Raw genomic sequence first — 27,969 nt, 5'->3', positions numbered from 1 at the left:
GGGTGGTGGAGCCCCCGATCTCCGCTCGAGCAGCCCAGTCTGGGCCCTGACGAGCCCTCGAGCCTGCTGAGGTTCGAGCTGCGCAGCCCCCTGCCCACCCATCCCGGCTGTGACAGCTGCCCGTGCCCACCCTGCCATGCCGGCCCAGGGCCCCTCGGGGTCCCGCCGGCCGCTGCTGGCCCTGCTGGTGGCCCTGGGCTGGCTGCTGGCCCTGCAGCTGCTGCTGGACCTGCGGGCGCTGGGGCTGCTGTGCGGAGCGCTGGCCGTGCTGGGGGGCTGGCTGGGCCCCCCGGCCCTGGGCCCCCGCGGCCGCCGGCTGCGGCTGGAGCGGTTCGTCAGCTCCCTGCGGGCCCCGGCCGGCAGCGCTGCGGACGAGGGCCGGCTGCAGGAGGAGATCGCCAGCACCGTCCGAAAGGTGGTGCGGGATTTCGTGGCCTCCTGGTACCGCACGGTGAGCAGAGAGCCGGCCTTCGAGGCCGAGGTGGAGAGGGCCATGCTGGGGCTGGCCGCGGAGCTGCGGCGGCGGATGAGGCGGGTGGACCGGCGAGCGCTGGCCCGCCGCCTGCTCCTGCTGTGCGGGCAGCACCTGCAGAGCTTCCTGCGGGCACGGGACGCGCTGAGGGCTGACCCCAAGGGCGGCCGGACGCTGTGGAGGGAGTACAGCCGGCTGGCGGGGCCGCACCCCGCTCTCCTGAGCCCCGCGGCCGAGGTGGGCTGTGCCCGGGCCGCCGTGGACGCGCTGCTGCGGGCGCTGGTGCCGCGGCCGCACCTGGAGACGCGGACAGGACGTTTTGTGGTGGTGGAGCTGGTGGCCTGCAACGTGCTGCTGCCGGCCATCAGGAAGATGTCTGATCCCGACTGGATCAACCTGCTGCTCATCGGGGCGTTTTCCAAGAAGCCCCGGGGTGGGAAGCCCCACCCTGCACCCCCAGTGCCGGATTCCTTGCCTTTCCCGGCACAGACGGACTCAGCTCCCGCCGGGCTACCCCTGTCCCCAAGGGCTGCCGAGGGGCTCAGGAGAGAGGCAGGGGCTGCTGGAGAGGAGGGAGAGGAGGTGAGCAGGTCATGCCATGCAGAGGAATCCTTCCTGCGCCCCCAAGCCCTAGGATCACTCTTCCCCTGTGAGGGTTTGGACCTGGAATCCCCTGCGCCTGACGTGGGGCAGGACATGGAGCTGCTGGCTCCTTCCCCGGCTGGAGAGCTCCTTGATGAGCCCCCCCAGGACCCTTCTGTGCCAGAGGGAGCACCTGCCTCGGAGGATGGCACAGGGGACCTGGACCACGGCCCTGCCCCCAGCTCGGATTCTGGCCTGCTTCCCTCCTCTGCTTTGAGCTCCTGCCCTGACATCCAGATCGAGCCAGCTGTTGAGAAGGAGGAGGAAAGCCCAGCTGTCCCCAGGAGGTTCTCTTCACAAAGACCCTCCAGCCTGGGGAGAGATCTGGGGGTAGCAGAGGGCCCAGCACAGTTTCCCCCAGAGCCCGGGCAGAGCCTGCCCCTGCTCTCATCCTCCCCAACAGCCTCCATGAGCACCTTCAGCTTCGAGCCCCTGAGCAGCCCCGACGGGCCGGTTGTCATCCAGAACCTGCGGATCACCGGGACCATCACTGCCCGGGAGCACAGCGGCACCGGCTTCCACCCCTACACCCTGTACACCGTCAAGGTAAGGGCTCCCCGGGCACTCACCCCCTTCCCACATCCCTGCCGCCACCTGGGCTGCTGTGTGCAGCTGAGGATTTGCTCTGTGTGTGTGTGTCCACAATAAATTTGTCTGGCAGTGGGGCACTGTGTCTGTTTGGGATTCCTGTGGGGCTGGTTGAATCTTTTCCTGCTTTTGTTCCATCATGATTGGTTCCTTCCTCTTCAGGGAAGGGTTGACATGAGGAGTTGCTGGGTGCGGCCTGGGGATTGAGGGGCAAGCAGGGAGCGGGATTGTTTTAGGATGTGTCAGGATGATGCCTTTGCCTTCCTCCTCAGTATGAGACAGCCCTGGAGGGCGAGGCCGCGGGCAGCCTGCAGCAGGTGGCTTATCACACCGTGAACCGCCGCTACCGCGAGTTCCTCAACCTCCAGACCCGGCTGGAGGAGAAGCCAGAGCTCCGCAAGTTCCTGAAAAGTTAGTGCCTGCAGTAGCTCTCCGAGAAAATCCTTCTCCCTCTTGTCCCATTCCCTATTCCTCTGCTCCTTGGGTTGCCTGACCTGCTTGTGCAGCTCTGGATGCTGGGCTGTGTCTTCTGCCCACATCCTCCAGTGTTCTGTGCAGAGCTGGCTGGAGGAATGATTTATCTCTCCTGGAAGTAAATTCTAGTGTTTCAAAACACTCCTCTTCCTGTTCCACAACAGTTGGCTTTGCAGTTTTGCACCATAATAGTGGATAGAAGCACTGGTGTCTGTGTATTACCTTGGGCTGTTGGCAGGCAGTGTGTGGGGATAGCCTTAATCATTAGAGCATTAAGGTTTTAATAAAGACTAAAATAAGTATTTAGATTCTAAAATTTTAACTTTTAATCTTGAAAATTCTTCAATTTTAAGATCCAAAATCTTGCAAATTAAGGTTACTGTGATTTTGCAGTTTTATCAAGCTTGCCAGGTTTGTTTTCTTTGTAGATATCAAAGGACCAAAGAAACTGTTCCCTGATCTGCCATTTGGAAACATGGACAGCGATAAAGTGGAAGCCAGGAAAAGTCTGCTGGAATCTTTTCTGAAGGTGAGATGTTTGTGTGCCCCTGTGAGCTAAAAGCAGAGCTCAGGACACATTTGTGCAGACAGTGGAGCACACCACGTCTCTTCCATGATCAGGTTGGGAGCTTGACTCTGAAATGATCTAAATCTCCATCTGTCCTTGCAGCAATTGTGTGCAGTGCCTGAGATTGCAAACAGCGAGGAGGTGCAGGAATTCCTGGCCCTCAACACCGATGCCAGGATTGCCTTTGTCAAGAAGCCCTTTGTTGTCTCCAGGATAGACAAGGTGGGAAAAGTGGGGAGCTGCTTACCTGAGCCCTTTCCAGCTGCCCCCAGAGATGCTTCCTAGGCTTCAGTGTCTCCTAGGAGCCAAAATCCTTTCTTTGGAGCTGGGCTCAGCTTGCCCAGAAACCCATAAAGCTATGGAGGGTCAGAGATTGTGTTAAAGAACCTATTTAATAGAACATCCAGTGCAAGTCTCAAAACTCCTGGTACATGTAAGTAAGAAGGATCAATGCAGTAATTAAAGGCATTGCTGGCTTTGCAGATTGTTGTCAATGCCATCGTGGACACCTTGAAGACAGCATTCCCCAGGTCAGAGCCCCAGAGCCCCACGGAGGATCTGAGTGAGTCAGAAGTGGATGGGAAGTCCCAGACAGACGGGAAGAAAAGCAAGTAAGGGCTCCCTCAGCTTTGCAGAGCAAGGAATTAATGCATAAACTGAGCCCATGGTGGGGAAGAACTGTCTTGGTGCTTTATGTGTTGGGTAGTAAATTCTGTGTTGGGTAGTAAATTCTGCCATACTCTAGCTGAATTACTTCCTCCTTCCCTTGCTGAACACAACTGTTTGAGCCCAGTTTATCTAAAGGGTTTCCCAGGAATGCTCAGGTTTCCACAGAAGGTAGGTTTCTTCCTAAAGGAGCTCTGAGGTGCTGCCGTTTGCCAGCAGAGACACTAGTGGTCCTGAGGAATTGCTTTTTAACCTTAAATACATGCAGGGAGTGATTGCAAAATACAGCTCTAAATTATCTACCTGAAAGTTCCCTCCTGCCTCTTCCGTGTGTTCCACACAGTGGCCTTGCCCAGAAGACATTTAGATAGCTATTTATGAGTAATATTTAAGATTGTTTCATGGATGTTCCTCACCAAATGTTGGTGCTGCTGGCAGTGCCCAGTCTCATTGTGATTGTCTCATCAGTGGTTCTTCCCTCACCAAGGAAGGGAAGATTTCTGCACAAGTATGGCTTTTTCTTTCCAAAAAGTGATGTTTTGCTGGAAAAAGCTGCTTTGGACAGAAAGACAAATTCAAAAAGTACAAGTTTAGAACCATTCTGGCTGAAAAGGACATTCCTTAATGATAAACAGGCTATTTTACAATTTGTCCCAAAATCCCAATGTCCTTTCATAGCCTTCTTTTTGTCAGTGTTTATAATTGGATTTCACAATCCTGCTGAGTGTATTTCATCTCAGAGGCTTTTCTGAACACTTCCCTGTGTGTGCTGCAGTGCTCACACCTTGCTGACATCTGCCCACATCTCCCTGTCAGCTTCTGTGTAACAGCTCCTTGTGGAATGCTGGACAACCTTGGCTCGGCTCAGGTGTACACGAGGAAAAGTGCTTTAATGCTTTTGCTGTGTGGTTTCAGTGCCATCTCTTAGTTATCCTGGAGGCAGATGCTTTTTTTGAACCACTTCAGGTCTAATGAGATTTCTTAGCTTGGATGTGGACAACAGTAACAGGTCATAGGGCTTGGCTGAGGCAGGAAAACTCATGATTCGCAGCTTGAAGAGAAAACTGACTGTGCCGTGGCTCTGCTTTTCAGGTCCAGGCTGAGGTTCTCATCCAGTAAAATCACTCCAGTGCTGAGTGTGAATGAAGCTCATGACAGGATCGTGTACTCCATCAGGGAGGGCAATGCTGTAAGTTCAGATCCTCTTGTAATCCTTTCACAGCCCCAGTCACTGCCCTGTTTGGGAATAATCAACATCCACCAGGGCTGTGGCTGCTGCAGCCTTGTTGCCACATGCCAGCTCTCGGCAGAAGGACAATAAGCAGCTCTGGTTGTGCTGTTGGCTACACCTGGGTGCAAACCAGGAGGTGGGAGGTTGTCTGGGCACTGCAGACCCCAGGCTCTGTGGCACTAACACACTTTTGTAGGTCTCTGGGACCCTGTCGCTGGCTGCTATGGAATCCTTCATCCAGAAGCAGGAGAAGCTACTGGAAGCAGCCCCCAGCAAAGCTCCTGAAGGCGAGGGAGGCAGAGAAGCCAAGGAAATCTCTGTGCAGGAAGAAATGGATGGGCTGAGCACAGCAGAGCAAGGAGCACATCCAGACACTGACTCTGGTGAGCTCAGCCCCTCTCTCAGTGCTTGAATTTCTCCCCCTCAGTACCACAGCAGCTCCAACATCTGCAAGTTCAGCTTGAAAAGTCTTCAGGACCTGTTCTCCTGCCTGTTGCATCTTGATAGAACAGAAAGCAGATAAGGTTTTCCAGTGCTGTTTGGTGATTGCTCTGGGCATTGTTGCTGGTGGGAGCAAATTGGATTTTGGCTCAGTTGTGTCACTGCAGATCCATTCACCTTGGTGTGCTCAGCACAGTCACTGCACAAAGAAGTTTCTTAAGGACACGCTGCTTAAACTGGCAATGTTCTAAAATCAAGCTCTTACTAAAAATGGGCCAAATTACAGTTTCCTGGTAGTTTCCAGTTAGCCTTGATATGTCCATACACTATAAAAAGACCTTTTGAGATAAAGTTCAGATAGATTTGATGGCAGTAGCACAGATGTAATCTCAGTTACAGGAATGATGTTCCCTTTCTGCTTCTAGAACCCTCCTCTGAAGCACAGGGCTGCCCCAGAACAGCTACAAGATTATCCTGAACACTTGCAAAAATATGTTCTCCAATCTTTTTCTTGGAATAGCTGAGCTGTATCTGCTGGAACTTCCCAAAAAACTTCTCTCCAGTGGTTCAAGTTTGGCAAGCTCTGACTGAAAGCACGTGTTTGTGACAGGATAGGCCTGGTGTTCTGAAACCCAGCCTGTGCTACCAGCTTTGCCTGTAATCTTGGAACACATGCCCCCGTGGTTCTGGGGAAGCAGAACAGGAGTTGAAAGCCAGGGTTCTGTACAGAGCAGGCCAAGTTAGCTGAACTCTGAGGGAAACGGAATGTCAGTGATCTCAAATGCTTGCAGGTCTGGGATGCTTCAGGCTGGGCTGGCAGGGTGAGGAGAACAAATGTCTGGATAAAGAGGCAAACCCATGTCCCTATCTGCTCGTGGAGTGACTTCTGGGAAGGGGTTGGCTAGCAGCTCTCTGAGGAAGACGATTTGGATACTATGGGAATAAACAGCTTGCTGAGGATGCTCCCTGTGTGAGGTTGTGGGGAAGCTGAACAGCCTGCTCCAGACTCTGCACTGGGAAGTCAAGTCTCAGGGGCAAAGCAAATGGGCAGTAACTTATGCATGGCCCAGAGCAAGAGGTGCCAAGTGCCCTGTCTTTTCAAGGTGAAATCCTGGAATGAATTAGTCCAGCTTTTAGGAAGAGGAAGAGCAGAGGAGGAGAGGTGTGGGGTCCAGAATCACTCCTCCCTTTATTTCCAGTAGTAAATTGTGAGTATAAATTGTCTCTGTAGACAGAGAGGTTGGAAGATGAGGCATGAGGGGAGCCAAATTAGGAAAAGCTGCTGCACAGGATCTCACCTGGACAACAGAGCCGAGGCAGCAGCCTCAGGTCGGGGTGGTGGCCTGGGAGTGGCAGTCTGGGGCAGTTTTGTGGCACCTCAGTGAGCTTGTTCAGCACAACACCTCAGGGCCAAGCAGCATGAAAGTAATTCCTTAGCGAGTAGAAACTGTTTTGGCTGAAGGCTCTGACATCCTCCTGAGGATCAGAGGGAGGTTTGGTGTCCCAGGTCTGTGACAGCAGAGATATTTGGGTAGGTGTGTGGGTTTGTGTTTTAACTGGTACATCTGGTTTATCCAGATGCGTTTCAACCCCCTTCCTGCCAAGCCTGGGATCTGCCACACGATGGCAGCCCGCAGCCACCATCAGAGCCTCGTGCCTGGAAAACTGCTGGAAGAAGGGAAAGGAAGACCAGGAAGACCATAGTCCTCAGCAGTGCACCTCTTCCTGGCTACAGTCACCACCTGCTTTGTCGCCTGTTTTGGGCACATGGCCGTCCCTGTGCGTGGACTGGGATTTGATAATCCCACTGTTTAATTGAGAAGGAACTGAGCCTTTGGTGTAGCCCTTGGTGGGAGACTGGGGCTGCCCGGATGAGATGGAAATCAGAGTGGGGAGGGCAGGGTCCCAGGCTGGCTGGGCTGCAGCAGGTCATCTGTGTGTGGACAAAGGGCCAGGCTGGGGAGAAAGGAATGAGTTTGGGATGATGCTTTTCACCAGATTTGCACTGAAGTGGTTTCTTCATCTGCCCCTCCTCTTCCTCCTGGCAGACTCTGAGACAGCTTTGGCTGACCTGGCCCTGGACGTGCTTCGTCTGGTGCTGGTGGATCACTGGAGCTGGCTGTGCACGGAGAACATCCAGAAGGTCTTCAACCTGCTCTTTGGGACCCTTGTTCAAAGGTAAGGCCAGAGTGACCAACCTGGCTGCTCTGTGAGAGGCATTCCCTTTGGAGTCACAGTTGGAAGTGGAGCTCGTGCCTGAATGCAGAAAAATGCTGTGTGTGCATCAGCCAGCAAGGTTCTGTAAAGCAGGTGCTCCATGAATGTGTAGAAGCACCTTGGAGATTTGCACCAGGAGCTGTTTCCTCCATGAGCAGTGGTGCAGCTCTAATGGGCAGCCTCCTGTCCTTTGAGATCAGGGAAAGGGAAGATCCAGCCCTGGGAGTGGGAGTCTTGGCTCATGCAAGGACAGCAGTGCCCAGCTCTGGGGCTCTCTAGGGAGGATTGGCCTCCTGTTCTGTTTCTGCCCAGGGCTTCAGCTTGTTCCTTCTGCAAAAGTAGAATAAACAGGCCCAGGGAACAGCGACTTGTCCGTGACAGCTCGGAGTGTGGTCTCTGCTCTCACTGCTGCACCCCTCTGCTCTGCCTGTGCCTGGGGCAGGGACCCACACATGGAGTAGGGACAGGTTTCCTTTCCAGCTGGGATGGACTTGCCAAGCTTTCCTGGGGCCAGGGCCTCTGGGTGGTAAGGCTCAAGTCCAAGACACACAAACAGAGAATTCCTGTTTTTTGGTGTAGGTTGGTGACTATCACTAGCTGAGGATGTGGTTTTTTAGAACACAAGGAAAGCCTTCCCTGAAGGGCTTGGGAGAGTCTTGGAGCAGTGCTTTTCCCACTCCTGCGCCTCTTCTTCTCCTGCAGGCATCCAAAGCCAGCATCAGAATGTGCAGGGCAGCTCATTATAACCAAACTGGTAACCTGAGCTGCCCTCAGCAGAGACTGCCAAAGTGCTTTGAGGTCAGGGACTGCTGTCCTTCAGTCCTGGTCTGTTCCTTCAGTGGCAGGAGGTGGGGGCTGCTCCCACTTCTCCAGAATGGGCTCTGGCCTCTTGGGAACAAGCTGCAACCCAATCTGTGTGTGTAAGCACAGAGGTATGAGAGCTTCAACAGGCACATCATCACCTCCTAATAAGCTGTGTCCTGGTCACTCAGGGAGCCTGCAGCACCCACACGTGGCATTGGCATTTTCCACTAGAGAAGTTGGGATACACACAGCACGTCCTGGCACTGGAAGTTGGAGGAGCTCCCAGAGTTCTGCTGGTGGATTAGAGTGAGGAAGAATGTGTTTGTAGCTGCTCCACTTGAACAGGTCAGAGTGAACCCACCTGTGCTACAGGCAGAGCTCTGTTTGGGGGTGATATAGGGAAGCCCTGAGACTTCTTGGTGTCCCCATCAGTTCAGGGTGCAACAACAACCTGGTGAACAAACCCTGTGTCCGTGCTGAAATCCACATGTTGAGGCTGGCTCTGCTCTTGTTCTGGGACAATCAGGAATCCCAGGGGACAGGGGAAAGAGCTGCACAGTGGGGACTGACCTGTCACCAGGAGGATGGTGTTGCACCTGGATTGCTGCAGAGAACATTTTCCTCCCATTTCTGCTGCCTCCACAGTGGAGGAGATTTGGGAATGGGGAGCCTTCCTGCTGTTTGCCATTCACCCTGTCTCTGAGACTTGTACTCATTCCTGGCCCAGGTGGTCACTGTTGTCCTGAGCAGACCAGAAGGTCTCCAGCTCTGACCTGCCTGTCTGGGGACACAGCGTGGATTGGTGACATTTCTCATCTATTTAAGTATTTACAACTTGATCACTGCTCAGCCAGACCTGGCACTGCCATTCTGGCTGGCCCTGTGTCTGGGGACCCTTTACAGGTGGGGACAGTACCAGAAACTCTTCTGGGAGTATCTGCTATTCAAGGAATTGATGCTCCTGCCTCTGAGAGCAGGCAGACAAACATGGGACAGCAGATGGATTTGCATCATGTCTTCAACCATTGCTGGTCACAAAATATGAGTGGGCATCATCCCTTCAAAGAGATTAGATCCTTCCCTTTTCCTGCCAGTGGCTGGGTTAGGTGGTAGGAGATGAAAAGGAGGTGTCCTGGCAGTGTTTGGAGGGGTTGCTGCTGGATACTCCTCTGCCAGCTTGCATTTGAAGAGCAGGTGCTGCTCCTGCTGCCTTCTTGCAGCTGCTGGATGTTGATTCTGCTCTGGCATGAGACACTCAGTGCAGAGTGATAGAAATGACCACAAACCGACAAAACTCACACCAAGAACAAGATCCAGCTTCTCCCAAGAGCCAGTCCCCTTCTTCTTGGAGGACTTTCTGCCTTGGGCTGTCAGTGCCGTCAGATCATTGCTGTGACCACACTGTTACTGATGGTGGGACCTCCCGACCTGCTCCATTCCCTGTTCTCTGCAAGGAGCATCCCACCACACTCCTCCTTCCCCCTTCTCCTGAGCTGGGCTAGCTGGAGCCAGGCACCATCCGTCTCCCCGCCTGTCACCTCGGTGGCAGGGGGAGAGGAAGGCTCCATGACCGAAAAAGGGATTGTTGAGTAAAGGGCGGCCGTGTGTGCGAGCGCAGCTCCGCACTGCGCCCATCCCATTATGTAACAGGGAGTGATCCTTTTTTGGAGCTGAAAGGAGAGGCGGATGGAGGGGAGGCGGAGGGACTGGGAGTGGGAATGACCCCGGGGCCGGGGATTGCTTCCAGCAGCCTCTCTGCGTGCTGGGGCCGTGCCTGTAAACAAACCCGCTGCCCCGCTCCGGCCCCGCTCCGCTTCTGTCCGGCTCCACTTCCCTCCCGTGGCCTGGAGAGGATCATCTCCTCTTCCCTTGGGAGGCTGCAGCAGGAACCTGCTGGCAGAGGGGAGGACGTGGGGCTATTCTGGGCCCCGGTGTTCAGTGCAAGAGCTAAGAAGCATTTGGAGAATCTGTGTGCTTTTTAGAGCCTTGTGAGTCAATGAGGTGTTAAAAATACGCGGCAAACACGAGAACCACGCCGTGCTGTGACCCCACACCCTGCCCTCAGTTGTCCCCACAGCGGCCACAGGTCTGGGGTCTCTGGGATCTGCCACTGCCCTGCAGAGCTGGGGACAGCGCTGGGGCCAGGGTGACAGTCACCACTTCTGCTTCCCCTTCCAGAGGGGAGCCCCAGCAGAGTGCCAGCACCCCAGGGATGGACCTGGGAGTATTCAAGGGGCAGATCCTGGTCTGTAAGCTTTTCCTGGCTCCTTCCCATGCGGCACAAGAAAAAGCTGTGGCCACAAAGCACTGAGTGGGGGGAAGGTGTCCCAGCACACCCTGGCTGTCTGTGCCCTGGAACCTGAGCAGGGCTGGGCACAGAATCTGTGCCAGGCTCGGAAGTGCCTGTCCCTGAAGGGAGCAAGTGGAGCTACTCAGGCATCTTTGTTGGTGTCATGTTCCACTGAGCATGAGTTAAAATAAATGCAAATCATCCCTGCCTTACCCACGAGCTCAGCACTGCTTGGCTTGCTGTTTGCTTTGAGTCATTCCCATGCTCCTCCATGTCTCCTCATCCCTTGGCCAAACTGGAAGATTTGAGGAGGTTATATTCCGGTCTGTGTGAGCTGTAGGTGGAGTCAGGGATGCTCTGAGACTGGTTGCGGGTGACCATCATGCTTTTGAGAACTGGTTCTTGCAAGTTCATGCTGTCACCTTGGTGTTGGGCTCTGCTGGTGTGTTGCTGTCGGGCTGAGTGTCACAGGCACTTGTAAGTCAAGGAGGTCTGAAGCTTCAGAGAGCTGCTGCCTGGGTGCTTTGTTCTGATTTTCTCTTCAGTTTTCTTTGATCTCTGTGCCAGCAGAACTGGCACAAAGACCCTTGGCAGCCACCTTGATCCTCTTGACTGGAAAGTGCCACCAGCAGAGAGTAATGCCTGACCCTCTTCAGTGTCCCTGAGTAAACCTGGAGCAGCCAAGCCCCCCTGGGCTGGCAGTGCTGGGAGCACAGTGCCCATGGGCAGGGAGTTCTGCCAGCTTGGAGCCATGCAGGGGCCATGTCTGACAGCTGAGACTGTGCTCCCACTTCCCTTTGTCTTCCTGGCTGGCAGGTACCACTCCAGCCCTCAGGCAGTGCCTCTGAGTTTTGCTGGCAGAAATGCAATATCAGTGCAGCTGGGGCATCTGAATCCACTCATTCTCCTGGTTTGTTACCTGGGGAGTGGATTTGGGCATGTTTGATGAGGATCTTTGCAGCTGCACACGGAGGGGCTGTGCTGGCAGGTCCAGGTATGTGGCAGCAAAGTCCCTGTCCCTAAAAACAAGCCTAAAAGCAGCACCGGGGTTAGGAATTAGGGGAACCAACCTCATGGCATCTTACTCCTCATTTCTGGATTTGGCTGTTTGTGTTGTAGCCGTGTGGAGCAGCAGGAACTGCAGCCTGTGGTATGTCAGTAAAAGTGATTTCAGGACTCTGTGTGTCTTCGTGTGTATATGTAAAGTAAATAAAATCAGCTTGGAAATGGGCCTCGATTCAGTTGTCTCCAAGCACCTGGAAATTTTGGATCTGGCTTTGAATCTCTGTCCCAAACAAAAATTTTTCCCCTCTTCTAGAAGCAGCATTCTTCCAAAAACAGCCACTAGAATGAAGCCAGTACTCCATGCTTTGATAATAATTGCAACATTATTCTAACTCTGATTCTGTTTCAACAGTTACACGTGCCAGCTTTCTTCCTGGATTTAAAAAAGCTCAACAACTTCCTATTTCAAATAGAACAAAGAAGAAAAGGATTGAATGGAAGTAATGTCTCCCTGTTGGTTTTAGTTTTCCCTGGTTTTAGAAGGGTTAATAGTGGATTTATGTATTTTGATTCTGAAGTGGGCTAATGAAGCAATTGTTCCAAGCAGGGCCTGGCTGAGACAGCCTGGCCTCTCCCTGGGGCACCACTGAGAGCTTAATTGGCTCAATAAATACTTGAAGAAGATATTATCAAAAGCCAGGACGCTTTGTGAAAAATCAAGGAGGTTTGGGGATGATTATTTTAGTCACATACCTTTCTCCCCCTGCCCTGAACCCCAAGGCATCTCGGGAAGATCTGGATTGGGAAAAGGAATGGTTAATTCCCTGCAGGGTGAAGCCATTGGAGTCCTGTGAGTTTCCATGATTTCTTCTTGCAGCGGGTGTGTTTTGAGGGAGCAACACATAAAATGGCACAGACATCCCAGCACCAAGGGTGATTTCCTCCCTGCAGGGATGAATGATTGCCTGCAGAAGAGAAAGATTTCTTTTCCTTCCTCTGTGCCCCACAGTAAGATGCCCTGCACACCCACATCTCCCAGGGTTTCTGCCTGGGTCAGGCAGGTAGGGAAATCCCTCTGGCCAGGATGTCCCCAGCCGGGTCCAGAACAGGTTGTTTGCAGCTTTAAACATTCAGCAGGGGAAGAACATATCAAGAAGGAGAATTTACTTTGTGCAGAAGTTTAAAAGGCCTCAGGATGCTTTGTGTTCTTTCATTTAAGGAGGGTTTTCCTTTTCTTTCATGTTTCCTTCCTCAGGACAGGGTTTACCCATGGCCTGGACAAGTGTGAGGTTGCTTTGAAGGTGCAGAGCTGAGCATGCTGCACATGTTTCTGCTGTGTGGAGAAGGTGGATTTAGGCCCAGGTAGCAGGTGCTGAAAGCTGAGCCTCAGAGCCAAAACTCTCCATTTGTGTTTTTCAGTTCTTGCTGTGCCCACTGCAGCTGTTGCTTCATTTTTACACGGTTTCCTCAAAAACGTTTTGCAGTCAAAGCACTGAAATCTTCCTCCTCTTGAGCCCTTGAGTTAAGGATAATCTTGTGCATTATCTGAGGAGGAATTTGGGGAACAAGAACTGGTAAGGCAGGGATGGGTCTGGTGATTTAAGCACCAGACTTTCTTAAATTCAGTCATGCTTGAATGCCTTGTGTTTTCCAGATGTTGCTTTTTTTTCTTCAATCCTTTTCACTACGTTGGTCCCAGAGGCCTTTTTTGAGCTTCTGGAAGTCCACACTGTATTCCTTAGGGTAGGAGGGCCATGTTCTGGGGTGGGCAGCAGTCAGTGTTGACCTGGACATGCTAGTTCTTGTATATTTGTAGAGCTGTTTGTATTTATACAGCTAAAGCAGAGAGATTTTCTCCTCTTTATCATCTTCTAGCCTGGCCTTCATTTTTTGTCTGTCTAAATCCTTAAAACCCCTGGGTTTGAGGAAATCACTATTGCTTCAGATTTCAATTACAGTCAGCATATTGAACTTGACTGTTCCTTAGCTGAAGTGATCTCAGTTTTTATCCTCACCTTGATGGCCAAAACGAGCAGAGCTTTACCCACTTCTGGCAGGTGGGTGTAAATCTGGAGAGTATTACATCTCTTTCTTCATTCTTAGTATGTCTTCAGTGTCCAGACTAAGCAAATCCAACCTGTCCAGGCTTTACTTGCTGAGCTGAGCTCTCTGGATAGTCCAGTTCAGTGAGTGGATCCAGCCAGGTAAAACCAAGCCCATTTACCTGTTCCTGACTCAGCCTGCCTTTCCTCCCTCCTAGCAGCCCTTGTTGTTTCTAGGAGCCCAAGGAAGGCCAAGGTTTGTACCCCCCAGCCCTTGTTTTTCATTCCCAGGGCCTTCTTATCCTAATAGACCCCTTCAACTGACCTTGGAGTTCCAGCTTAAACCGTGGCATTAATTTGGCTCTTTTTTAGCAGCCATTTCATCCCTCCACCAGCAGCTATTTCAAACAGAGGTGCCTTACAGCATGGGCAAGTTATGCCCCTCCAGATTATCTTCCAGGCCTCAGTAGCCTTTGCAGTCTGGCTCTTTGCATTGGGCACTATCAAAGCATTCTGAGCCCAGGAGATCACTTTATCTATTTCTGAAGTGTAAGGAGATGGTTCTGTGATGGGTTTATTTTTTCTTTCTTATTAAGGCTATTTCTTCATGAAATAGCAGAATGAAAATAGTAACTCATCAGCCATCCAAAAATAAAAAAAAATATAGCTCTATTTCTGTTTCTTGGTGGATTTATTTCTACCTGGGAGCAGTGTGTGTGTGTGCTTTCAATGTGGCACATGAATCTCAAATGCTTAGGCCTTTAATAGCACAAAAAATCATCTGTGACCTGCTGGTGAAGGTCAGCCTTGAACCAGCAGATATTTGGAGTTCCTGAGGTGTTAATCCTGAGCCTGGTGCAACAAGTCTGCATGATGGAAAGGTCAGTTTGCCATTTGCTGGCGTTTACTCGGGGAGGAGTTTTCAATAATGGAGTTTCCAACACTCTCTGTGTTGGAACTAGAGGTGTGGGGGTTGAGGGAGCATTCTTGGACCAGCAGCTGGACTTGACTTTCCTTGTGGGTCCCTTCCAATTCAGGATATTCTGTGATTCTGTGAATTACTTTGCTCCTCTCAGTTTAAATGCTGCTGGTGCAGCCTCTGTGTGTGTTGGAATGGAATGTGATTCCTCAAAATGGCTGTTGATGGTTGACTGTGGTTGAGGGGAGGGAAGAAAACTCTTCATGACAGGTCACTGTGTTCTCAGATTTTCTTTTGAAGCCTCAGCTGTACTCCCAGAGTGGATTTAGAGCCACATGGACCAGTCCTGACAGTTCTTCTCTGTTAGAATCTGAAATGTAAAGACCTCTCAGAACTTTGGGCCTGTAAGCCAAAGCTTAGAATTAAACACAAAATTTGATTGAGAAAAGGCTTCCAAACTTAGGTGCTAGAAGTGAGGATGTGGATTTATAGTTTAAAACAAAGACATGTTAAATAAATTAGAAGAAAGTTTAGAGTTTTAGAGTTTAAGATATAAAAATAAAAGTAGTTACAGAGGTAAACAAGGAGTTTAGAATGCAGTGCTGTAGGTTTGTGTGCCATAACATGATCCATAACATGATTAGCTAAGAAAGCTTGCACTGTAGCATGAGTGTATGAGATGAAATATTTAAAGATTGAATCAAAAACATAAATATCCTTGTTGGCAGTGGTTTTTTTTAGTCAATAAATCCTTAAAACGTCTTGTAACTAAAGGTCTTGTGACCTTCTGAACCATACAGTAAAGATGTGAGCCAAACTCACCCTGCAGAAGATAAGAAAAGAAACCACATCATCAAAACCAATTCAGAAATCCTGTCTCTAACTCATTCAAAATTCCTTCAGAATCCCCATACTCCTCTTCCCAGTGCCTTTGGAATGGCTCCACACACTGTCAGACTGGCAGAAGGGACAGAGGTGCTTTAGTCTGTGTTCCATTTGCACCTGCCTGTGGTTTCTCCTCCTTTCTTGTCCCATCTCCTGTTTACTTCCTTGACTTTTCCTTGTAGACTTCGTGGGTTTGGGTGCTCCTTCCCCAGCTGTCTGAGCACCGTGTAATGGGGCAATAATAGGAGCTTGTGTGGAGCTGTGCACAAGACTCATGGAGCCATTCCCAGATCTTGCCATCGGCTTCCCAAAGCTGCCAGCCCAAGGAAGAAAATCCATCCATGGTGTTTCACAACTGAGGGAATCCAGACCTGTAAGCACTCGCCTGCTCACAGTATGTGCACGTGTGATCACATTTACAGGTGTTACTTGGGGGCCTTGTTGCCTGATTCTGGTGTTTTTGGGACATACATGAGCTGGAAACAGGAGGTTGTTTCTGTGGGGCCTTCCAGCATTTGTCAGTTCTCAGCTTGCTCTTGAGCTGTCTGGAAACGTGTGCTGTCCTCTATAGGTTTAACTTTCTCTGTTCAATATTTGCTTGATTTTTTTGCTATTTTAGGAACATCTCTAAGAAAAAAAAGCTTGTTCTTTGCTTTCTGCAGCCTTTTAAAGGCTGGAAAGTTATTGATTTTCACACACATAAAGAAACTGTTGCTATAATGAGTTTGGAGTCAATGTTCAGTCTGATCCCCCTTGGTGCAGGGTTCACTCTGCAGCTCTGTCCCCAAGTCTCTGAACTTCTGTTGCTTGTCAGATGTTTTCTCAGCTAGGAGAGCAGGTTGTGTAAGAAACCATGTTAATGAAAAACCATGTTAATGAAAAACCGTGTTAATGAAAACTCCTGCCCCTAGAGAAGTCACAGTTTAACACTTTAATTTGCTTGGGAATAGCTGGAGGGTTTACCGTGATCCAGAGTGTTAAAATCTGCTGACGGCTGGAGATTAAAACCCTTTTAATTGTATTTCCAACATGGCTTTTCCCAGGCAGGCCTGGGATGTGACATTTTGTCCTCTTAAGTCAGGTGGAAGGTTTGCACCTCTGGCATTGTCTTGTAGCAGCATCCGTGCTCTGTGTTCATGGCGATGCTGAGCATGAAGGATGTGCTTCCCCATTTCCAGTGCCAGTCCTGGGAGCGCTGGGAACATCACCTGTGTCCCCTGCTCTGAGATATTCCAGGCCTTACCACTGCACTGAGGCTCCTTTTCAGGTTTTTTAATGTCCTTTTCTTTCCAGCTGGCATTTCCTAGTTGTGCATCCCTCAAGAATCGCTGTTTGCACCTCATTTCCTGGTGCCAAAGGGATCCTCACACTGCAGCCCTGTCCCACATGATGCCAGCCTGCTTCCTTTGCCCTGCTTACCTTTGGGTGTTGCTATTCCCACTGCCCAGCTGTGTGGGGAAGGACACCCTTGGCCCGAATGCCTCGCCCAGGAAGAATGCAGACAGTCTGGCAGAGCGCAGGTTAAATAAAGTTTGCCTTGGCAGGGCTCTTGGATGTACTCGGAGCTGCCGGGGCGTAGTGGTGACGGAATTGCAAGCACGAACACCAGCTGCCAAGAGGAACGGGTCTCCTGGCCCTGCTGGCTGACTCCAGTCCTCTGGGAATCTTGAAGAACTGGCGAAATCACAAGCCTTTTCCCTTCCCCAGCGCCGTGCCGACACTCCCAGCTTTGCTCCGGAGCCTCCTGCCAGTGAGGCCAACAGCACCATCAGTGCAGCTCCCTGGGTCCTGCTAAACCAGGGAACCATCCTGTGGGATTCATCCACGGCCTCTCCTGGTTCTGAGGGCAAAGATTTTAGGCAGTGCAAGTTCTGACTGATGGCTGTGGCTTGTGCTGTGACGTGGGAAGTGATTTCACATCTGGGAAAGAGAGTCCATCCATGTGGCTGATTTAGAAACTCTGCCTGGCCAGCCCTTGGGTGGTGGGGACACATCATCCAGTGCAGCTGCAAACGCCTCCGAGCCCTTCTGTGGAGCAGGGATTTTGGGATTTGCAGGTGGTTACTGTAGAAAGGGCACAGTCCTGTCCCAGCAGGAGGGACTATCAGCAGTTCTGTTGGATTTTGGATGGGAACAAAATGATTCTTGGCTGTGAGGGTGGGAGACCTTGGCACAGAGTACCTGGAGAAGCTGTGGCTGCCGCATCCTTGGAAGTGTCCAAGGCCAGGTTGGATAGGGCTTGGAGCAACTTGGTCTAGTAGAAGGTATCCCTGCCCAGGCTGGAATGACATGAGCTTTAAGGTCCCAAAATCAAACCTTTGGGGATTCTGTTATTTCATTGCTTGCCATCAGTGGATGGAGCAGGACTGGGCAGCATGAACAGCAGGATGAGAGGGGGGTAAAGCATCAGGATATTCGTGGCTTGTCGTCCTTAGAGTGTGTTTTGGTCTCCAGGAAAGACATCCTTGCCTATCTTGGAGCCAGAGGGACTGATGAGAGGAGCAGAGGCTGCCAGAACAGGGCTCGTGTCCTTCCAGTCCTTCCTGGGGTTGTTTGTAGTTAAACACAGTTCCTCCAGCTCTGTCTCAGATTGTGCTTGGAGATAACTTAGGAGCTTCAGGCCAGTCGTATCCCAGAGCTGGGCTTCCTTTAGTGACCAGTGATTCACGCGGCTTCCTGTGATTAGCAGGGTGATGGGGATTTTTATGGCCTTTGCTTGTACCATTTGTCAATAACACAGGGAACATATCCCACTTCTGGTGCGTGGAAAACTCAGCTAATTAAGACTTGTGGAAATCTTAGGGGTACAGACATGAAAACTGCACGTTACCAAACCCAAAGAAGCTGATTTAACCCTCTTGATGGGTGGAAATATCCCAGCTGGGTCCCAAGCTGGACTTTTCCTGACCTTTCTCCCTCTCCCTGTTCCTGCAGGTGGCTGGAAGTGCAGATGATTACCCTGACCTGCACCCAGCGCTGGGTCCAGTACCTCCAGTTGCTCCAGGAATCCATCTGGCCTGGAGGAGTTTTACCAGGAGTGCCTAAACCCCCCAGGACAGAGGAGCAGAAGAAGGCAACAGCAGAGCAGGCCCTGCAGAGCCTGATGGGGATCTTGCCCAGTAAGTGTGTCCCAGAGACTTGTCAGCTGCCCTTGGGATAGGAAAGCAGCTGGGGAACACTCCAGTGCACTGGAATCTCTGGAAATGTGGTTAAATACAGAGATGGAGGCTGCTCGTGCCAAGGCACTGGGAAACCTTCGTGACCCTTGAGGTTTGATGGTTTCCTGCAAGCAAAACCCAGAGTTTTCCAGTTCTGGATAGTTTGTGTAAGGGTTTGGGAAGCAGCCCAGCTCGAAGGGAAGGGATGTGAGTCCGGGCCATTCCCGTATGTAGCCAGGCCGTGATTCAGTGCTCACAGTTCTGAGCCACCTCACCGAGGCAGGGCTCAGGACAGCTCTGCTCCCACCTGCTGCTAGACGGTCCCATGGTGAGGAAAGTCACCATGCAAAGCCTGTGGCTTTTCCACTGGACTGAAATCCCAAGCCCAGCTGCACTGGATTTCCCTCTCTTGAAGTTTGACACGGGGACCTTTGTCATTAAAGCAGCTGCTGCCTAATCCATGTGAGTGCAGCCTGAACTTTTAACTCCTTGCTGTAGTGTAAAGGGCCCTCACTGTCCTTTGGGAATGAAAAAGCACTGCTGGTATGTGCCCTTCTAGCCAGGAATGCTTTCCTGGCACTCCCTCTTCTCCCAGCCCCAGAGCACCATCATTAGCTTTGATTCAGCACCCACCAGGAGAAGACTGACCTGTGCAAGTATGCACTTCTAAAGCTTTGTCTCCAACACTTACAGATGTGATCCAAGAAATCCTTGGGACCAGTAAGTGTCGGATGAGCTGGACCCTGGTGCTGGAGTCGCTGAGCCAGCCTGTGATAAACAGGTATGTGACTGTGGTCTTTACCCTGGTGGCTCTGAGAGCTGTGCCCAGGGTTTTGCCAGTGCTGCTTGGCACCGAACACATCCAGCGTATTATTCCAGACTTGCAATATCAGGGGGCATCTGCATGTCCAGGACCTCAGTCTGGCTGCAGATTATTGAGCCAGTCATGTTAGTTATGTTGTTTGGCCTGCTTAGTTAGTGGATGTCAGGGAAGTAAGGCAGATCCTGGCTTAGTTTGGTTCTGCAGGAGCTGCAGGTCTGTGTAGGGGGTGTTTCTGTCTATTCCCAGTGCTGTGAGTCTGGACGATGAGGGTTTGGTGATGGACAGCAGATTAATGAAGGTCAGACTGGACATCAGGAGACATTTCTTCACTGAAAGGGTTGTTAAACACTGAAAAGGGCTACCCAGGGTGGTGTTGGAGTCCCCATCTTCTGCGGTGTCCAAGGAACAACAGGATGTGGCACTCAGTGCTCTGGTCTGGCTGACAAGGTGGGGATTGGGCACAGGTTGGACTCGATGATCTCAGAGGTCTTTTCTGTCTTCAATGATCCTGTGATCCTGTTAAACACATGTTTTGTTCCAGAAGATGCATTTGTGTTTTCTGTGCTGCTCAGCAACTTTAACACCCACTGGTTTGGGGGAGGTGAAAAAAAGCTGAACCACCTCTGGAAACATTTCTCTGGGGACCTGATATTGTTCCTTTCTCCCCTGGAGCATTGGAACACTCTTTCCTTGTGCTGAGCTTTGCCTCCCACGCCCTGACCAGCCTAAGCTTTGTCATTTTTCCATTCCAGGCACCTGGTGTTTTGCCTCCTGGACATTCTGCTGGAGTTCTTGGTTCTGAAGGGCTCCAGCAAGGAGCCTGAGGCTGCAGCTGCCACACCGTGTGCCTGCAGTGGCCCGGACAAAGGTGTCCCAGCACTTTAACCAGGCCTGGTGCCCCAGCAGTGGAGGAGAGAAGCAGCCACAGGCATGGAGTGATTGGATTTTCAGCCTTTCCTGAACGTGCCTGGGAGTTTCCTGTAAGGAATTTCTCCAGCCAGTGCTAAATGAAGCTGCTTCCAGGCCTCTCTGTTTCAGCTGGGTGGTGGATCAAGCCCAGTGTGAGGGGCTGAAGATGCTGTGCAGCATCCGTTCCATTGCTGACCTGATGGAGAGCCTGGAAGGAGCCAGCCTGACCAGTTGGAGAAGGAACCACAAGCCCTTCTGAACATCTCTAACATCTACAGCCAGAGAACACAGGAGATCTACTTTTGTGACTTCAGGGTCCACCTGGCACTGAGAGAGTTGGTGTGATGGGATCTTGCTGATGAATGTTTGCAGGACAGGTGAAGGCAGGGGCAGTGCTGTCCCTGCTGTCTGAGCAGTCTGCCCTGTGCCTGCTCTGCACCATCTGTGTCACCAGAAGAAAGATGGGGAAAGGATGGAGTGTGGAGATGTGGTCCTGAAGTTCAGCATCCAACTGCCCAAATACCTGTGAGGTGAGAGCAGGGGTCAGAGGTGCTGCCCTGCCTTAGGGACAAAGATCAGCTGCTTCTCCCTGCACTGCTGTAGTTCTCCATCAAACAGTAGGGAGCAGGCAGGCTGTGATCCTGGGAAAGAGACTCTTCTCAGGCTAGGGAGAGTGGTGGCTTGGCTGGACTTTAGGACTTATTTATATTGTGCTTTCTGAGTCACCTTTTAGTCCCTGGGACAGTCACCTGGAAGGCACAGGGCAAAAGAGCTGACCCATGTGGGACACAATCAGCTCCCACACAAACGTGGTTGTCACAGGAAGCTCTGGAAGAGCAGTGAGTACCTTGAGCCCAGGGGGAATCCTGGATGTGTGTCATGGACAGCCAGTGGGTTAGACCCCAGCAAAGGGCCTGGGAGCACTGCCTGAGCTCTGCTGTTCATGGCTGTGTCACTGGGCTTTGCTTTGCTGTGCTTGCTGCTGCAGCAGCTCCGTGCAGGGCTCTGGAAAGCTGGAACATGAATTTCAAATCCATGGAACATGGATTTGGAGCTGCTTCTCCAGGTTGTCCAAGACTTGAGTGGCTCAGCAGTCAGGTTCCTGGGAGTACTAAAGGACTCAGAGCATGCACCCACAGACCAGTTTGGTGAGCTGCTTTGGTGTATTTTGTGGCAGAACCACGGACTGAGCAGTGCTGCACTGGGCTGGTGAAGGTGTTCTCTGCAGATCAAAGCAGGCTCCACACAGGGAACCATGCAGGATCACATGTGGTGTCTGTGCTGCTGTACCAGATGGATTCATCTCACAGAACCATGGAATACCAGGCTGGAAGAGACTGCCTGCAGTTTCTTGGAGCTGGATGCTCCATGGCATGTTTGGAGAGAGAGCATGTAACTCCAACATGTCTATCCTGCTCTTCCCAAAGGAGCTGCTTAATTAGGGATACACAAGAGTGTGAGCTGCTCTGTGCTTGTGTTGTGTGAAAATACAGGGAGGGATCATTTTGCTGCAAGCAAATAGATTTTTAGGGAGCTCTGAGGACATCCCAAGACCAGGCAGAATGGAGTGTCATGAAGCAAATCAATTCTGCATCACTATTGGAGCCATTTCTGAGCAGGGAGGCTCCAGAGATGGTAGATTGCCACCTGCTTGGAGAAGAAGGGAGGTGTTAGAGAGTAGTTGAGGTGGAGAATGCTTTGGGATAATCCCAAATGGCCAAGCAGCAGTTTGGGAAGCAGGACTCAGGTAAATCCTAGAATATCTGCTTGGAGCAGCTGCTTCACCTTGTCTTTCACTGCCAGGCTCCTGTTCCCCTCCTTTTTCCTCCTGCTTCCATTTGCCACCCCAGCTGCCAGGAGGGGGACAAGGCACCCTGAGCCAGAGGTGATGCAGCAGAGCCCTGTTGTGCCTGGTGGCTTCCCAGATGTTCCTGCTGTTCTTGTTTGCTGTTGCTTCCTAATGAACTGTGTGGCTTTGGAGCTCCAGGACTGTGGTCTGTCATTGATTAGGGATAATATTAAGAGGCTTTGCTGAAGAGGATCATGGAGTGCAAATTATCCACTGCCAGCTCCAGGTTAGAGCAAAAGTCTGAAACAGTCCCTACGCACACTGGATGTGGCACTGGAAGGATGATCTGACACTTCTCCTTTGCCAGGAAGCCCAAATTCTCCCTGCTTTTAACCTCCACCTCTGAAATTGTGCAAATGACTGAATAGTCCGTGCTCCAGATGGAAATAATTCGTAATTACTGCCAGTTTGGGAGCTGGTGCTTTGCTGGGCTGGTGCAGCAATGATTTGGGGTTGTCCCAGCAGCAAGGTTAAGATACAAAGAGCTGGGACAGAGAGAGAGAAAGGAGATTTAATTATGTGCACTCTCAAGGCAGTGTGGGAGTTGGGAACAGACCTAAGGAGTTTGAATTGCAAAATAGTTTTTTGCTCTGCAGAACCCCCTTTCTTGTCTCAGATATGAGGGCTTGGAGCCCTTTCTCATGCTCTCACTGGCTGGGCTTCAAATTCCCATCCTCTCCTTGGGAGATCTTAGTGCAGCCTTACAGCTGAGGTAAAGTGCCCAGGAGCAAATATCCCCTCTCTGCATTGTGTTGTTAAGGAGTAAAACAAATCCCATAAAAAGCTCAGCTTTTTTTCTACTCTCAGTTCTTTGCCTCGCTGTGATTTTGGGATTAAATTGAGCGCAATGGTGGCAGATAGAAACTTCTGCATTCAGGTGGGCTGAAAGTTTATTTCCATTGGACTAAGACTAGAAAAACTGCTCTGGTAAAACAAACAAAGTTGACAAAAAAACTTAAGCTCACTCAGTGTGTCATATTCCCAGCAAGCTCCTTTTTTTCTGCAGGAATTTGTAGAAGGAATTTGCAGAAGGCTCCAGCCACCTCTCTAAAGGGTGGGTGGTGAGAGCAGGCAGATTTGATCTCAATAAAGAGTTGCAGCCTTGTGTCACGTTAGGTCAAGAGCAGTACCTGCCTCAGGTGGGTGCTCAGCTCTCCCTCTCCACGTCCTGCGGCCGTGTGTGATCTGCCTCCAGCTCACCACTTGCTGATTTTGTAAAGTGTTCCCCTTCCCACTGCCTTAGTTTCCCACAGCTGACTGGAAGCTTCCTGGAAGCAGGGATTGCTCCTGTGTATGACTGAGTGCAGCATGTAGAGCTCCAAGGCACCACTCTAAGCTAAATAACTGTTTAACTGTGATTTTAGGGGGAAAAAAAGTCCCACCATGCACTGACTCCCTGTCCTATTTCCTGTACTCAACCCTTCGTATCAGCCATTTGTGGAGCTGTTGGAGTCTGTGTGGAATTGTGCTGTCTGGAAAACCTGTTTAATTGTTAAATGGGGAGCAAACCTTCACTCCCATATACTTTTGTGCAACAGTACTTTATTTCAAACTTAATTCTCTGTCAAAGTTTAAAATCTGCCTTTGGTCTCTAAGGTAAAGAACAAGTGGGGAGGAGGCTGGGTGTGAGTGGGAATGGGGGGAGGTGTCTCCCAGGTGTCACAAAATGCATGAGCAGGGCAGGGGCAGTGGGGGTGGGACAAGTTTTCCCTCCTGGTGCACAGTGGGACTGCTCAGACATGGGAAAAACCAAAGTCCTTAAGCTTGGCCAGGAATCAGAACTATTTCCCACCCCATCAGCATTGCTACTTTCTCCCTGACACAAACTCCTTGATTTAGGCTCTCCAGGGAGTCTAAAACCAGGGAAGCAATGTGGATTATTTGCCTTTCTTCTGGCAAACAGGGAAACACTCCACTAGAAGCAGGGATTGTGCAGACCCATCTCCACATCCCTTGTGCAGTGCTGCTTGGGAAGCTTTCCTTGCTGTCAGTGCTGGAGTAGGAAAGCTGCTAAGCTGTAAGGAAATAGGGAATGTCTGAAAATGAGGAATTCCACATGAAATCTGTAATATTATGTCAAAGGAAAAAAATAAAAGGAGGAAATAAGAAAAACCTGATACAATGAATGCTTGGGTCATGTATTTTTGTGGATTAGCTGTGCCACAAAGGAGCCCATGCACCCGAAGAGCTCCATTCCCTGCAAGCCAGTGAACATTTGTACAGCACATGATGTGCGATCATGGCTGAAGCCAAGTTCCCTGGGATAATATCCACCCCGGGGTAGATTGGGCCATTTCCAGTGTCAACAGCCAGAGGATTAAGCATTTATCTCTGCAGAACAGGATAATTAATACCAGATCAAACTCGGGGCTGTGTTGGAGCTGAGTTTGTGCCCGAGCGTGGTTTCACCGCGAGCCGTGGGCAGTGGGAGGATGTTCTGGGGGCTGCGAGATGCAGGCATTGCCTCGGGCTCCTGGAATGGCACTGGGATGCCACCAGGCTTCCCAAATGAAGCTGAGGGTGAGCTCTCCCATCGTGGCCTTGTCAGGTGGGTATTAATTTTTCACCCTTATCAGGAAGACTGTTCCGTCCAGCCAAAAGTTGCAGGAATGAAATCAGGGTGCTGTGATTTGCCATCTTCTGGGTTTAAATGGAAAATCCAGGTTTTGGCACTTCTGGCTTTGTTGAAATAAATGAATACCATTATCCTGGCCACATTCCAGGTCAGGTAATTATATTCTTCCTACCTTAATGCCACTGCAGCCCCTGTCTCCACTGGATATGCTATACTCTTTAATTCCTGTCTGGAACTTGCTTATTATGTTACAAAGTTGGTTTTTTTCCCCCCTCAGTAGAATTTGTGCACAGAGCACCAGCCAGGCCCCAGCACTGTGCTGAGCTGCTAAAACAAGGAAAAGCTGCTTTAGACATTTATTTGACTGTGCCTGGTGTTCTCCTGGAGCATCTCTCCTGGTTGTAAGGCTGTGAAGCTGGGAAGGAGAGTAACGTGGAAGATGAGAGAACTTGTTACAGCCCTGGTTAATTCAGTGCCTGCTGGAAACCTGCTTTTCTCCCCTGCCAGTTCCTGAGGCTGGTGAGTGTGTTTGTGGGAGAAACTCAGAACTCGTGGGTGTCATATCTTCCTCTCCTGTCATTTCTTCAAAGATTTTGGGAGACAAAAATCCTCGATGGGGGAAAAGTCCTGCCTTCACAATCATTTGCCATGTCCAAACCTTGCTGATCAGGCAGAGCAGCGCTGTGTTGGTTTGAGGTGCAGCCCTGAGAGCCCCCATTTCCTGCACTACCTGAGCTGCTTTGGAATGCCTGCTTTCCCTGCTGGAGCACAGCTCCTTGTCTGTGATGGTGGCTCCTTGGCCTTTACATCTCCTGCAACTAATGCATTGATTTGTTTTTTGATTTTTTTTTTCCTTTTGAAAAGTACTTAAAGTCCCCTTCTTTCCTTACCCTTTCAATCCCCCTCTTCCTCTCCCAGCCTTGCTGACGGTGAAAAGGTTGCTCAAGCAGTACTTGAGGACAGCATCCTGCAATTCCATGCACTTCCTTCCTGTTCCCAGGCCCCTCCACTCTGCCCCAGCCCTCGAGGACAAGGAGGGTTTGAGGGGCAGCAGGGGTGAGGATCAAAGCCCCTAAAGCACTGTGTAAAACACAGAGTGCCCACTGCTCCTCTGGAGTGTCGCATCTGGCAGAGCCTCATTAACCTTCTGCTTCCCCCTCCTACTCCTTTGCCCCTGAAAATCAACAAAGCCAAACATAACAAGTTGCCTTGCCTGAAGCAGCCTGAAGTGTGTGTGCTTAGTGTGAAAAAGCAAAGCCAAGCCATTGGCCAAAGCCCCTTTTCTGTGCAGGCCACTTCACATTTATTACACTCCAAGCCGGAGCTCTTCAAGCCCCGATGCTCTTTAGAGTTGAGCTCTTTAACTTTCTCCCTTCCTCCCCTTGCAGGCTTCATTCTCTCCTTGTTCTGCTCCTTCCGCTCCCTCCGTTCCCTTTTGTCCTGTGAGAACGAGTCTTTTAATCCCCTTGTACTGCAGATTAAAGCTGTTACAGCCTCCCCAAGCTGACATTTTCTCAGAGAGGCTCACAGCCAGACCTTTATGAGAGCTCTCTGTCTGGCTGCTGCTGCCTTTCTTCTCGCCATGCTAACCTCCATCCCTGACCTTTCCCTGAGCAGGGAAAGGCTGTGGAGGGCAATCCCATGTAGGCACTGCCTGGGCTCAGCGGGGCTCGGGGTGCAGGAAATTAAGACCCATGGAAATTAAGAAGTAAATAAAGAGAAAGAAAAGGTGATGGGAATTAAGAGAGAGAACCAAAGCAACATTGGGCGTGTTTGGAAACCAAATGCTGGGCTGGGGTCTGAGTTTGGGAGTCAGCCTGTCGTTGTGAGGAGCCAGACCATTAACCTGGGACTCATTTCCAGAACTCACCTTCCAGCACCTAAGGGAGCTTCCAGGAAGGCTGAAGAAGGGCTTTCCACCAGGACGTGTAGGGACAGGATAAGGGGGAATGGCCTTAAGCTGAAGGATAGAATTAGATTAAATATTGGGAAGAAATTCTTCCCTGTGAGGGTGGGCAGACCCTGCCACAGGGTGCCCAGAGCAGCTGTGGCTGCCCCTGGATCCCTGGAAGTGTCCAAGGCCAGGCTGGACGGGGCTTGGAGCAGCCTGGGACAGTGGAAGGTGTCCCTGCCCATGGTAAGGACAAAATGAGCTTTAATGGAAAATCCCTTAATTGGAAGGGACTTCCCTTTTAAGGAAGTCCCTTAATTGGAAGGGACTTCCAATCCAAACCATTCTGGGAATTTTTTTTTTTTTTTTTTTTTAGTAGGAGACTGGAGTTGCCCAAAACCCAGACTTCAGTTTGCATTTGTTCCAAGAATAATGGACTCAAGACACCCACAAGTGCAGAGGTAGATGCTGTTTGTGAGCTTACAGGGGATGAAGTGACTTCTGCTCCTGGGGGTTCTGTCCATGACAGCAGATCTCTTACTGTTTGTCATCAAATAAATTACTGTACTCACCTCTGGGACTGCAGAGTGCATTGATGTGCTGGTCCTTGTCTTGTGCACATCATAAAACCACAAAGGATCAAGGTAACTTGCCTAAAAGTGTGTGTTCTAATGGCAGAAACATCTTCCCCTGAGGTTTCTGTCTCATCGTCAGCCCTGCCACTGCTAAGTGTCCTACAGGTGTCCCAGAGTTGTTGGCAAAGCACCAAGCACAGTGAAAATCTGGTCCTGAGATGCATTTCCCAGAGAAATGGTGTGGAGTGGCCCCAAGCAGGCCCCCTTTCAGGTTTGTGTCCAATATATGAGGAGGCATTAGGGAAGGGGACAGGTATCTAACACGCTTTCTGAGCAGGGAGGGGACAGGCTGGGTTCTCTCAGAGCTCCTGCATGGACTTGGCCTGGTTAATCTGAGCTATCATTTCACCCAGGTGTAAAATGGGGTTTTTACCTGAGCCAGAGCTGTGCAAACATCCCAGCAGTGCCAAGCTCTGGGTGCTAAGCTGTTCCACCTGGCCTGAACTGGGGAAAATCACACAATACCTGTGACAAGTGAGTACATAAAGGTCAAGTTTGCTTCTGGGAGACTTCACCTGCATCCATGTACACCTGGATCCTGTTTTACCTCCCTTGTAAAAGGACAGAGATTTGATTTATCTGTGAGAGCAGAGTCTCCACATGTCTGGGGTTAGGAGATGCTTGAAGGGTTGGGGCCACCAGCTTTTGCTAAAACAGATTGTGGCCACATATAAATACCAGACCAGAGAGATGTGGATTCCCATCCCTGGAAGTTCAAGGCCAGGCTGGACAGAGCTTGGAGCAACCTGGGATAATGGAAGGTGTCCCTGCCCATCCTGCCCATGCAGGGGCTGGAACTGGATGGCCTTTGAGGTGCCTTCCAACCCAAGCCATTCGGGGATCCTGTCAGAAGTTTTCCTGTGGGTGAGGGTGCCACAGAGTCCC

At 50.9% G+C, this 27,969-nt stretch overlaps 2 protein-coding genes across 5 annotated transcripts in view; both read left to right on the top strand.

Moving 5' to 3' along the window:
• The window catches only part of FEZ1 (fasciculation and elongation protein zeta 1), a 431,041-nt gene that overhangs the window by 117,573 nt on the left and 285,499 nt on the right, over positions 1–27,969 (top strand). The window lies entirely within an intron of this gene.
• Positions 122–24,109, top strand: SNX19 (sorting nexin 19). Of its 4 annotated transcripts, XM_068172213.1 has the most exons (11): positions 122–1,660; positions 1,975–2,113; positions 2,605–2,705; positions 2,847–2,966; positions 3,228–3,355; positions 4,503–4,599; positions 4,838–5,024; positions 7,131–7,260; positions 18,179–18,363; positions 19,096–19,183; positions 19,978–24,109. In XM_068172213.1, exons 1-11 carry the CDS (start codon positions 137–139, stop codon positions 20,108–20,110), a joined length of 2,832 nt encoding a protein of 943 aa, XP_068028314.1. In that variant the 5' UTR covers positions 122–136; the 3' UTR covers positions 20,111–24,109. The 4 variants fall into 4 exon arrangements, with proteins under 4 accessions (XP_068028314.1, XP_068028315.1, XP_068028316.1 ...); XM_068172214.1 differs by lacking the exons at positions 18,179–18,363; positions 19,096–19,183; positions 19,978–24,109 and adding an exon at positions 16,789–17,363; XM_068172215.1 differs by lacking the exons at positions 18,179–18,363; positions 19,096–19,183; positions 19,978–24,109 and adding an exon at positions 10,964–12,041.

Source organism: Anomalospiza imberbis, chromosome 24 (genome assembly GCF_031753505.1).
Source record: "Anomalospiza imberbis isolate Cuckoo-Finch-1a 21T00152 chromosome 24, ASM3175350v1, whole genome shotgun sequence".
In the NCBI taxonomy this organism is placed as follows: domain Eukaryota; kingdom Metazoa; phylum Chordata; class Aves; order Passeriformes; family Viduidae; genus Anomalospiza; species Anomalospiza imberbis.
The sequence above is the reverse complement of the archived record's forward strand: the minus strand, read 5'-3'. Positions and strand labels throughout refer to the sequence as shown.